This window comes from Taudactylus pleione, unplaced genomic scaffold, assembly GCF_031769625.1.
Source record: "Taudactylus pleione unplaced genomic scaffold, aTauple2 ptg000689l, whole genome shotgun sequence".
Lineage (NCBI taxonomy): Eukaryota > Metazoa > Chordata > Amphibia > Anura > Myobatrachidae > Taudactylus > Taudactylus pleione.
The window spans coordinates 75,313-88,760 of record NW_028285091.1 but is presented as its reverse complement, the minus strand read 5'-3'; the positions used below and the strand labels follow the sequence as shown (position 1 = coordinate 88,760).

Genomic DNA, 13,448 nt, shown 5'->3' with positions numbered 1-13,448 from the left:
ATTCCGGTGTTTAAGCGTCAAAGGAAGACCGTTTCAGAATTTCCTTCAGCGCGGCTTGAGGGCCTTTTGGTGGAGGCTTGGTCCCACCCTAATAGGCGCTTCTAGGTTTCTAAGCGCATTCTTTTTATCCTCTGCCTTCTGCCAATCGGGCTAAATGGGAGTCTTCTCCCCCAGTTGATGTGCATGTGGCCCGTCTGGTCAAAAAGCTCAACATTCTGAAACTCTGAGTGGTTTACAGGGCTCTGTGTCTGGCTTTGCCTCTTCTTCGGAAATGCCCAGTACAGGTACAGTCCGACAATACGATGGCTATAGCCTACATAAACCATCCAGACGGCACTCCGCCATGAGTGAAGTCAGTCGTATTCTCCTGTGGGCGAAAAGGCATCTTCTGTCCCTGTCAATGGTCTTCATTCCCAGGTGCAAATTTGGGAAGTGGACTTCCTAAGTCGTTGGGACGTCCATTCGGGTGAATGTGCCCTACATCCGGACGTCTTTCAACTACTGGTTCTTCGCTGGGGCTTGCTGGACATTGACATGATGGCATCCTGTCACAATCATCAGGTTACGAGGTACTGCTCACTCACCAGGGATCCAGGGGCCTTTCTGGTGGACGCTATGGCGCTTCAGTTGACCTTCCAGCTCCTGTACATCTTCCCTCCAATCTCTCTGATTCTGCGGAGCCTCCGCAAATTGAAGTTAGAGGGCGGCACAGTGATCCTAGTGGCTCCCGATTGGCTGCGAAGGCCGTAGGATTTTCAGGGCCTCTCCATCGACGCTCCTCTGCGTCTTCCACTGTGGTCAGATCTTCTGTCTCAGGGCCTGTGCTTTCATCCAGAAATTGGCACATCTAGCTTTGACGAGGTGGCTCTTGAGACATCCGTCTTGAGAGCTAAGGGGTTCTCCAGGTCGGTCATTAACACTATGCTCAGTGCCCGTCAGCTCTCTTCAGCTAGGATTTACCATCAGGTTTGGAGAACTTATTTTGATTGGTGTTTGGCCAGGAATTTTAACCCCAAGTAATTCCGACTCGAATTCTATCCTTTTTGCAGACTGGGCTAGATTTGGGCCTCCACCTTGCTTCACTGAAAGTGCAGGTTTCAGCCCTTTCTGTTCTCTTTCAGATTGTGCTGTTACCTGATGTTCGTACTTTTCTTCAGGGTGTCCTCCATGTACAGCCTCCGTTTACATTTTGATATATACATAACATTATTTGCAGGCCTGGTGAAGGCCACACCCCCTCTGTGTGACATCACATGGGGGCGGGGCCACAATCGCCGGTGATTACAGCAAGGGAGTAGCTTTGGGACGTCCCAGCGTAAAGCCTGTGTCCCCTATGGAGGAAGAAGAAAAGGAGATTTATGTGCTTACCTGTTAAATCCTTTTTGATTCCATAGGGGACACAGAGCTCCCACCCTGACGCACCTGGCTTGCAGGCCTTTGCTCTGCTTCTGGTTTTCCTGTTCTCAATTCCTGTGTGTTTGGACCTGAGTGTATTCCGGTCTTCTCCTCTCCAATCAGCCTCTTTTCCAGAGTCCCTGGTTTCCACTATAGGTCGCCTAAGATTCCAACCTAGGTGCATTTTCACTACGGGTATTTCTGTAGGCAGTACAGACAGTTTTACCTTGGAGAAGCCATTTAGACCCTAAAAATCCTAATGTGATGGACAGTTTAGGTTGGAGTCCTTGCAGACCGTTATCAACCTCATCATAACTCTTCAGTTCTGATTTGGACTCCAGAGTTGTCATGGCTCCAGATCAAAGTGCTGATTCTCAGGGTGATTTTCAATGTTCTGATCTATGGGCAATACTTGCTTGTGAGGAAAGGCAATCCCAGTACAATCTGACAATGCCATGGGTTTGGCTTTCAAAAATTACGAATGGGATGACAATAAGTGTGCCTTGGGCATGAGACGATAAGTGGGATCAAACTTTGGGTGGAGTAAAATGTTCTAGACATTGAAGCATGCATCTTCCTGATGCAAAAAGCTGGGAAGCACACATGCTCAGTAGGCAAATCTTTTACCCAGGGCATGGTCATCCTATCTGGAGGTCTTTCAAAAGCTAAGGACCTACAGGAGCAAACAGATGTTATAATGTTATCTCATTTGAACCACAGGGTGCAGTGTTTCTACTCCTTGTTCTTCAGTCATTTTAGTGGACTCCCTGTCTGTTCCATAGACCTTTCATCTGATCTACCTGTTCCCTCTTTTAGCGATGCTTCCTCAAGTCCTCAACAATAGGAAAGGGTGTGTCAGTGATTCTCATAGCACAGGGCTGGCCCAAATGTTCTTGGAACAGGTATGTCCACTGCGTTGTAGAGGCACATTGTGGTGCCTGCCTCTTATACCTGATCTCTTAGTCAGGGCTCTTTTATCATCATTGTTGACCGGGGCTGGATATAACGGCATGGCTTTTGAAGCATACATCCCTAAAGCTTAAGGACCAGGTTGTGTTTCATAACTATAATTTATTGCCTCTGGTTTTTAACGGCATTGCTTTTGGAGCCTATAAAGGCTTCTGACAGGGCAGCTCACAATATACTCAACTTTTGAAAACTGGTTTTGGACAAGATTTACCACCAGGTTAGGAATATCTACATATATTCTGGTGTGAATATCTATTGCTGTGAGACAAAGAAGTTTCCTACCTCTTTTTGTTTGGACTAGTTGCTGTTATTTTTGTAGGGCAAGCTGAAAGTAGGTTGGAAACTAAACTCCTTGATGCACATTCTAAGAGATTGCTGTGTTCAGCTAGGATGGTGCGGTACGGAGCCTCTGCTAAGCAGTTTTGCTGGGCAGTCACTTGATCCTCAGTGCACCCCTTACCAAATATTAAGTGTTGGTAAACCAGAGATGGCAGCCTTACCTTATGATCAGCTTTGGAGCATCCCTTATGCCTTCACTTTACACTCTGTTTCTGATCTGTTATTTTACTGTTCTTTTTGTTAGGATTGTTTTTCTCATTCCAGAACAGTGTTTTTCTCCTCTCCCCCAAGTTCTGTGCTTCTATTCTGTCTTTAGGGGCTTTGTTAGACAAAACTGTGACACCCAGGAGTCTTCAGGGTATTTAGGTGGAGAAGCCTGAGTTTTACAGGTTTCTTAATATACCAGCACCTAATACATCATATTCCAAATTGGACTACAAGAGAAAAACTACATAAATCCCATTATTTTGCTAAAAGTACATGTATAATTGTAGGAAAGTATTTGTAATTTGCTCATTGAAATTAAATAACTGAATAGCTTGAACTCACTAATAGTATGAGATAGGAGGGAAATGACATCTATTTTCATATATTTGTTTCCAGCAGATGGACACGGAAGCAGTAACACCTCGGAAGGAGATCTCATTTTGTCTCCAGATTTTAAAACGGAAGATAACAGCTTAACACGAGATTATCCAGAACTAACCCCCATTACCCTAAATATACATCCATTGCTTCACAGTGCAGATAAATCACCTGATACCTCTAATCTTGATGACTGTTCTGATAACTCAGATATTGCTACACAAAGTACAGCTCCTACAGGTGCTAAAAGGCTTCCCTGTTCTGAGTGTGGGAAATGTTTTGTATACAAATCACATCTTGTTATACATGAGAGAACTCACACAGGTGAGAAACCATTTCCATGTTCTGAGTGTGGCAAATGTTTCAAGCAGAAATCAGATCTTGTTGCACATCAGAGAACTCACACAGGTGAGAGGCCATTTCCATGTGCTGAGTGTGGTAAACGTTTTAAGCAGAAATCCGCTCTAATTACGCATCAAAAATATCATACAGGTGAGAAATTATTTTCATGTTCTGAGTGTGGGAAATGTTTTACAGAGAGACACACTCTTGTTAAACATCAGAGAATTCATACAGATGAGAAACCATTTCCATGTTCTGAGTGTGGCAAATGTTTTAAGCAGAAATCAGAGCTTGTTGTACATCAGAGAACTCACACTGGTGAGAGGCCATTTGCATGTTCTGAGTGTGGGAAATGTTTTAAGCAGAAATCGGCTCTAATTACACATCAAAAAATTCACACATGCGAGAAATTTTCATGTTTTACAGAAAGACAAGTATGTATCGAATGTGGTAAATCTTTTGCCAACAAATCACAACTTGTTAGACATAAGAAAACTCACACAGGTGAGAAACCATTTCCATGTTCTGAATGTGGTAAATGTTTTGCTAACAAATCGCAACTTGTTAGACATAAGAAAACTCACACAGGTGAGAAACCATTTCCATGTCCTGAGTGTAGCAAATGTTTTGCCCAGAAATCAGATCTCATTATACATATGAGAATTCACACAGGTGAGAAACCATTTACATGCTCAGACTGTGCGAAATGTTTTACCCAGAAATCAACTTTTGTTAAACATCAGAGAACTCACACTGGTGTGAAACCAATTTAATTTGCATATTCACTCTTTTTACATACGAGAAAATAAATCAAAATGAGCTGATAGACATGTATCGTTGTTGCTACTAATAATAATGATAAATAGGTATAAATACAGAGGACCTGATTCAGGTGCTTTTGATGCTCAGAAATAAATGTGAATATCCGCCAGTATACAGAATCTCCTTCCGTTTGTGAAAGTGTTATATCTATACTCAGCTGGTCGATACTAGACTGAATATTTGGAATGGTTGCTGACTTGTTCACCTGTTCTCATGATGTCAGCCTGGGCGTTGGCCTGGACAACTGTGATTGGTTTGCCAGCAGTTTTAATAAGGTGCTCGCTCTTGGGCCTGTGTGACTTGTTCTGTTCTGGCTGAGTCTCCCACAGGATTCCATGTTTTGCCTGGTCCCTGGTACTAGCTGTATGCAAGCTGTCTAGGAAAGATTGCTGGTTTCTTCATCTGTATCCTAGATATATTATATTACATATTATTGTTAGCAGATGTACACCTGGCTTATATACTACTCTGGGTAGTCCATGTGTTCTGAAATGTCTTATCCTGCAGTTTGCTGTATATCTAAAGAAATTGCTGAGTTTTGCAATTTATCTCATGTTTATTGAATTATCATTCTAGAATTGTTACTATTGCTTAATTTAACTGCATACCCTTTTGTTAGCTGCTTAATATTAAGTAGCTAAATTAAACCCTTGTTTGTTACTATCTTGCAGTGACGTTAACTGCAGGAGAGTATTCCGGTAATCACTTATTAGGAGTGTTATTTGTATTACTACATCAATTAGCTTTAGAAAGACCTCTGTCTAGTTTGGGAATCTAAGCAGTAAGGCTTGGGTTTATTCCTGGACGGGAGACCTGAGAAACTAGGTGTAATTCCCTATATGAGTTCTTAGAGTGTCACATTCCTATGTCTATATTTTGATGCCTGGGCTTCCTGCACTGTTATTATTTTCATTATTTTCAGCTGAGTACCTACGAATAAGTGTGTTTTGGCAAAGGGGGTTGTTATTGGTGTAGGGCACTTTGTTTAGGTTTTGACAGTGCAGGAGTTCATCAGGTATAACAGAAAGTATATGCTCAACTTTATAGCCCACCAAAATGTCTTCCACACGTTACACCCACTCAGCAACAAGAGGAAATGTGACTCTAAATGGCACGTAATTGCTGATAGTTGCATATACCGGCACCGTCCGGATGTCTTTCCGTGAAATAGGGCGTTTGGGGCGGTAAGTGGGTAGTGATAATGTGATCACACAGAACCACCCTGATATGTGGGAGTGATGTGGGCGGGTATAAAGTGCTCTATGTGACTCTAAGCCGTGTGTATGGGGGAGGGGCCTGTGTCAGACAGATCTCCTGTACCTAGCATGGGGCTGGTGCAAGTGCCAACACTGATAATGATGGTGGGTGCAGCAGCCAGCATAAAACCAATGGGTGGAACTAGTGTCTGCTTACACACATGATCCCCGCATTAGTTGTACGGATACCGGCATTAGCAACTACAGACACCTTTTGTGCAACTCAAAATCAGCCCCAATGTGCTATCTGGGACATATAGCATTCCTGGCTATTTTACCCTAAGCCTCCCCCCAACCCAGCTACGTCGGGCTGCTGGCACTGGGATTCTGACAAGTGTTGGGATTCTGGCACTGGTTTTGTAACCGCCGGCATCCCCTGTTTCGGGATACTTAACGTATCTCGCAGAGAGAATATGTCTGGGGTTATACAGAGGATGGTGCAGTGCTGCTGTGATGGTGCATGGACACATATGGTGATAGGCAGGATACAGCAGCAGGTGGTTGTGTGTTACACCCTGTCCTTGTGCCTATAGTGCTGATCCATCAGATGTGCTGCAGGGATAATATGTCTGGGGTTATGCAGAGGATGGTGCAGTGCTGCTGCGATGGTGCATGGACACATATGGTGATAGGCAGGATACAGCAGCAGGTGGTTGTGTGTTACACCCTGTCCTTGTGCCTATAGTGCTGATCCATCAGATGTGCTGCAGGGATAATATAATATGTCTGGGGTTATGCAGAGGATGGTGCAGTGCTGCTGTGATGGTGCAGGTACACATATGGTGATAGGCAGGATACAGCAGCAGCATGTATTATAAACTTTCCCTGCTACCTTATTATCAGAGCTCCTGATGACGCTGTAGGGTGCGTCCCTTGCGATAACAGGGAAGCCCCTCTAACAGCCTCCCAGGACTTATGTGTGATTGTTATGTAATACTTACCGACATTTATTATCTGCTCCCCCGGAGATGTCCGGAAAGCCAACACAGCTGGCCACTTTGGCGGGCAGGGCCGGGTTTCTATATCATTAGGCCCTGTGCTGCACAGCAGATCAGATGTGTTTGTGAACGACATTGTTCACAGACATATTGGCTGTACACACCCGCTGATGTACTATAGATATATCTATCAGTGTGTACCCAGCTTTAGACCCAGAAGGTTCAGCCTGTGGAATTACCGTTAGTGCTAGAGGAATCGGCAGCTTTGGAGTTCCTGCGCAGTGTTACTCTTGGTAAAGCTGCAGCTGTGGATGGGATTCACGGAAAGGTTCTTGGAGAGTGTTTTTAGCAGTTAAGTGAGATTTTTACATTATATTACTTTCTAGCTCACGGTCTGGTCCCCAAGTGCTTTAAAGCAACCACTATTGTCTCTCCCAAAAACGTGGCACACCTAAATGATTACCGTCCCAACGCTCTAACATCTCTGCATCAGGTGTTGCAACAGATTAAGTTTAATTTTCCTGCTGATTTTGATCCCTTTCAGTTTGCCTATAGAGGCATTTTTAGGATGTGGTTTATTAAAACCCCCCCTGTAGGTTGTGCTGTGTTGTATTGTGGACAATGTGTTGCTGCCAAAGTCAGTGGAATGCACATGGAATGGGTGTGAGCTGTCTAGATGATAGTATGGTCAGTAATGTCTGTATGGAGCAGTAACAAATCACCATAACACAGGTCACACGTACAAAGGACTGTCTGTGCCCGGCTGTCACATAGCACCGCAGGGCTTCCCTGTTATCGCAAGGGACGCACCCTTATTATCAGGAGCTCTGATAATAAGGTAGCAGGGAAAGGAGCCCCACAATTTCTGATGCAGCCCTGTTTATAATACATATTATATATAAAAGATGAAAAAATTTGACATATTTTCAGGGGTCAGGTACCATCGATGGTATATTCTCTTTTTATCCAGTCTCCTTAATCAGTGTAAATGGCTGGTGGTTATGAGCGCTAGTGGATCTAAATAAAACTATATACTAGTGGCACCTGTAAAGAAAATTATTATGTTAGTAAACAATGTTTATAGCTCCTTTTTGAGTTAGACATTCAATTAAGCAAAATAGAAAAACTTGAGAGAAAAGAGTTAATCACCTATAAAAATAAAGACAAAAATATAGATAAGAAAATTTCAACACAATTCAACAGCAATACTACAGTCATAGAAGATCTCATAAAGAAACATTGGCATGTACTCAAGCTGGATACTGATCTGAATCCATATATCTCTGATAACCCACGTATTATATACCGAAAAGCTAAAAATATGCAACAAGAGCTTTATTACTTTGGATCATGAATCCCCACCTATGAACAAAGGATATCATTATTGTCTAAAATGTGCAGCTTGTAAAAGCCAAAAAATAACAACTACCAAACCAAAGCAGGAATTTAAATCCAATATCACGGGAAAATATATATATAATAAAAGAGTTTACTTCATGTGAAAGTGAAGAATTAATATATTTATTGGAATGCCCTTGTGGGCTCCAATATGTGGGTCAAACTAAGAGAAAGATGAAAACAAGACTGGCGGAACACATCTACAATATAAAGAGAGGTCTACAGACCCGGAGTGTTTCAAACCACTTTGCGATCGTACATCAAAAACACCCAATAGGTCTAAAATTCACAGCTATACAAAAAATCCATAGAAACTGGAGAGGTGGCAGTATTGTCAATGGTCTTAAAATAATTGAAACAATGTGGATTTACGACCTTAAAACTCTGCAACCATCTGGTCTTAATATAGATATTGAATTAAATGCTTTCTTATGAATTTATAAATCCTTTTTTTTAAACTAATTTAGTATTAGTCATATTTTAACCTAATATATATATTTATATTCTTATTTGCACAAGTTTATATTTATGTGGCACCTTATAATCTAATTTTTAGTAATGTTTAACTAAGATCCTCAAAAATGGAGGACAACATATGGTTACCGCTTTTATTGAACTACTTCCGGTGACAACATCCTGTTTTTAATAAAAAATTAAATAAAGTTTTTTAGGTATAAAAAGGACCCAAAATGAACTCAGTGCCATCCTTGATAAAGTACCGGACGGTACGAAACGTGTTGGAGGCAACAAGGTAATTGGTATCTGGCACCGGACTACCCCTGTTGGGAAGCCGCTCACATTGCCCGCTGCATCCCGCTGATGTCATAAATTGCGGCCGCACTCGGCCAGACGCCAGCGGCACACGTGGAGCAAAAACCAAGGCCAGGCTTAGCTCCACCAACAAACCATCATAGCCCGGACCTGTCCCGCAGAGACTGCCCATTGGAGGGAAAGCTAGGGACAGTTTCAGGGTTTACAGCAAACGGCATTTAATACACTTGAAACCGGACTTCACCTTACAAACCAAATCCTGAAAAAGGAGCTATAAACATTGTTTACTAACATAATAATTTTCTTTACAGGTGCCACTAGTATATAGTTTTATTTAGATCCACTAGCGCTCATAACCACCATTCCTTTATGATTATAATTTAATGAGCTGCTTTAAATATACAAGCGCAGTGTTGTACATTACCTTTTTACAGTGTAAATGGCTGTTGGGGCTCTTCTATCCAGCCTCCTCCCGGTAGTCATCCTCAGGAGGTGGCCACAATCTGAGTCATGTCTCCTGTAGTATTCTGTTAGCGTAGCCAGGAACATAATATAAACAGAAAGAGACCAGGCCCCTCTGTAAGATGTCTGCATACTGATGGTCTCATAAGGACAGGGCAAAGAGGCTGATCTAGCATTGGGGGCAAAGAAAAAGGAGGATCACATTAACATCTTGGCAGAATCATGTTGTACTGTAGGTGGAGCAGATTTACACTGTGAAGAGAGATGTAGAGTTGGGAGGGGCATGTCCTAGTGGAACTCTACACTGCAGTGCCCAGTGTGTTATCTCCAGGCTACACAGTCAGTACTGTCTGTTCTCGGTGGAACGAGATAAGATTATTGAATACAAAGACGTTAGTCAAGCCACACAAACAAATATCAGTTAAAAAGACCTCTATTACAAAGCAAAAGTACAAATAAATTATTAACACGTAACTTGCTTGTCAGATCATCTACTCAGGACATCAATGGTTTCATTCCCAGGAGCCACTCCAACACCTTGGAGCTGGAATCTCATACATCGAGAGAATGGCATAGGCTGATTCTATACTGGCAAATTACATCCTATATACAGTGCATCCGGAAAGTATTCACAGCGCTTCACTTTTCCCACATTTTGTTATGTTACAGCCTTATTCCAAAATTTTATAAATTCATTTTTGCCCACAAAATTCTACAGACAATACCCCATAATGACAACGTGTAAAAAGTTTTTTTGAGATTTTTGCAAATTTAATTTTAAAAAAACTCACCCCTTAGGGTACCGACGTACAGGTTTGTACGTCTGGTGTCCCGGATGTGTAGAAGGCTGTGAACCAAACCAGGGGTGCGGAGTCTAACCCGTCGCCGGTCTTCGCCAAGGACCCCCGCAAGGAAGTTTGGACTTTGCAGCATCTGTTGGGCAGGTCACGGCCCCCTGACTGGGTCACTCAGTACTAGCACAGAAACAGGGATGGGTTAGTCCTGATGTAGTTATGCAGGACACTAGCTGAATGATGGCAGGATCAGCAATACAGGATATGAAGCAAGTTGTAGTAGGTCAGCTACTCAAGATTCTAGCCGGAAGATGGCAGGACCAGCAATGCAGGAACGAATCTGGATTGCAGCAGGCCAGCTACTCATAAATCTAGCTGGACGATGGCAGGACCAGCAATGCAGGAACGTATCTGCATAGTAGCAGGTACTGGAACCAACAGGACCACTGGCAAACAGAGGAATACAGGCACATAGACCAGAGGCTCACGCTGCAAGGCATAAACTATAACCGGCAGTGTTGCATGGCAGGCAGAAATATAAATGGGAAAGGAACCAATCAGCGGAAAACCTCAGACAAGCCCCCCAACAGAATCTCTTGCAGCTGGAGTGCTGCATGTCTTCTCATCCAGCTCCTGACCCCACAACTCCCTGCAGCTGCCAGGAATCCTGTTGCCTAGTGACCAAGTGAGGAGCCGCTGACCGGAAGTGTCCCAACGTCCCGATCTCCAGGGAACGACCGGGACGCTCGGCAAGGACGAGCCGCAGTGGCTCATAACATCGCAGCAGCTCGTAGCAGTGGGATGGCTAATGGCAGGATGTGTAAAGTAATATTTGTGAGTATGATCCAAATAGTATATATCCCTTGGTATAAATCACCAGGTGCTTTATCTTTTTACCAAAACAATGATCTAAACATTAGAAAGATAACAATGCAAGTGCAATAACTAATCAGCACTGAGAGACCAAATACTATAATGGGACTTGGTATCTATGATAATGCATATAAGCACCCTGCAAAAGGATGTCCATGAGTATATTAGCCACTCATGCTATAATGACCGATGGGATGCGGTCATTGAGTCCACAGTGAAATTGTCAGCATAATTCACTATGCCAACACCATTACTATCATAGACATAAAGATAGATATGAGATAGATAAACAACAATATATATTTTTCTGTCACCAAGAAGACTCGGCACCAACATCTCCGGGGAAATTTTTTTATTTATTAGGGGAAAAAAGATGTTATAACTCCCAGTCCCTGTGAGATGTTGCATATAGGGGGGGGGTCTTCAGCGTCACTTAGATGTCTGGCCTAATCAACAATGTGACACTTACCTGTAGTTCCTCATTGTCTTGCTCCAAGCAGCTTATTTCTCTTTCCAGCTTTATGTTGATTTCCATCTGCCATAAGCAGGAAAAGATCCCGTTAGTAGGATAACAGCCAGATTACATATAATAAGTTAGACTGTATTTAACCATAATCAGGCCTATATCAGCATGAGAGCCATGTTTTCCAGTTCTCTTCTCTGGGCCCGGATCATTTTTCATCTGGATAGTAGTATGGAGACAAGTCAGGTCCTCCTCCCAGAACTGGCCCGGGCTCCCATATCCTTTAAATATATCACAGTGAAATGACAGCATTAATATACAATAAAGTGAAATGGCTTCATGAATAAATCACTGTTATAAATAAAGTGACAATTCCCATGGTGGTGTGGCTTCAGATCGGTATACTCATGCCCACCCTTACTTGTGACTAGATTTCTATATAGCTGGGGCTGCCCGGGAACCTCCCTCCAGTCCTCAGACACACTTTCAGACAATCTGCTGTATGTGGTTTTGGCATGTCTGCAGGGTTGGACTGGCCCACAGGGGTACAGGGGAAATCCCCGGTGGGCCCTACTGCCTGTGGGCCCACACTCCCTCCTCTAGGTTTCAGGTTCCAGACTTCGAATTATAGATTGTTACTCTATTAGATGGTCAGTTACCTACTGGATCAGGACCACTGATCAGCATTGTTCCCTTCTATAGAAACTACACCAAAATTTGCCTAATGGTTAGCCAAACATCTGTGATGGATGACCACAACCCTCTGGTGGAAGACCACTCCCCTTAAGCATGGGGTCCTACCACTGCATTCCCCCGGTGGGCCCTTCATGTCCCAGTCCGACACTGCATGTCTGCTATAGCGGAATGAGTAACTTAGTGGGACGCCTGCTAAATGATGGATGCGACTGCAGGAGGCATAATACACAACTAACAATTAAGTTTAAGAATTCTGAATTGGATTTGAACTATATACATACATGGCTAACATAGTACTATACAAGGAATGTAAAAATCCAGTTTAGATGCGGAGGGGTGTCCAGCTGGCTAAATCCCCATTGTCCATATCCTTGTGACAATCTATGTGTATGACAAAATCATTGAACTGCAGTAATACATGAGCTGTTACTGGATAATGGGATTCTGGATAAGAGAGATTAGATTAGTCCCCAGTGAGTTCATAGGCTGAATGTTGTCCCAGCCCACAAAGTGGCCGCAACCACAGTATGTCAGTGACAGGTAACTTACCTGTATGTACACGCCCTCCTGCAACTTTACCTAACCCATTGCTGTGTAGTACTTCTGTGTTTTTCGGTAAGGTTTTTATATTATCAATATAACGTTGCTTATTTTCGTTTGCCGTGGATATAACAAATTTATAGTCAATGCACTGAACAAAGCTAATACTTGGCATACTTTGTAATACTTGTCATATCAGAGGGTTATATAAAGTCCCTGGTGAAAAACACGGAAAGCAGTTTAATAAGTATTTAAGAAAAAAATATAGGAGGTTGCGTACAACCCAATAGATCAGAGTCCAAGGGGGAAAACTGCCTAAAACTAACACCAAGTAAATTACTATATATACAGACATATCATTATCAACAATATTAACAATTTTTGAGCGTTTTTTCAAAAATGTAGAAATATGGCTTTTTGAGAAAATCAAAATTTTGATTTAAAAAATTTAAAATTTTATTAAAACATACTTTTATGTTAGATATCATGTGAAATCCCATAAAAAGAGGTTTAAAATAAGACTTTGGCAACTCTCTGGCTCAATTAGGTGAGCTGCAATAGCAATTTAAAAAAAACTGTTAAAAGCTAAATTTTTGTTAAAAAATTGCAGTTTTAAAGGCATATAACTTCAAAACAAGTGTACTGATCAGCCAAAGATTTGAGGGTTTTCTTTACAGCCATGGCAGGATTTATTATACCAAATTTAATTGAAATTAGAGAATGTAAAGTAGAATGTTTTTGGAAATTGTGTTGATTTGATGCGGAATGACCCAATAACATCTTGGGGTAAATTTACTAAAGTGAG

The 13,448-nt window shown here is 42.3% G+C and overlaps 1 protein-coding gene across 1 annotated transcript in view; it reads left to right on the top strand.

Moving 5' to 3' along the window:
• Positions 1–13,448, top strand: part of LOC148477775 (uncharacterized) — an 82,940-nt gene that overhangs the window by 15,501 nt on the left and 53,991 nt on the right. The window contains exon 5 of the mRNA XM_088456163.1: positions 3,310–4,387. Within this exon, the coding sequence (XP_088312289.1) occupies positions 3,310–4,387 (1,078 nt within the window). The remainder of the gene's footprint in view (positions 1–3,309; positions 4,388–13,448) is intronic.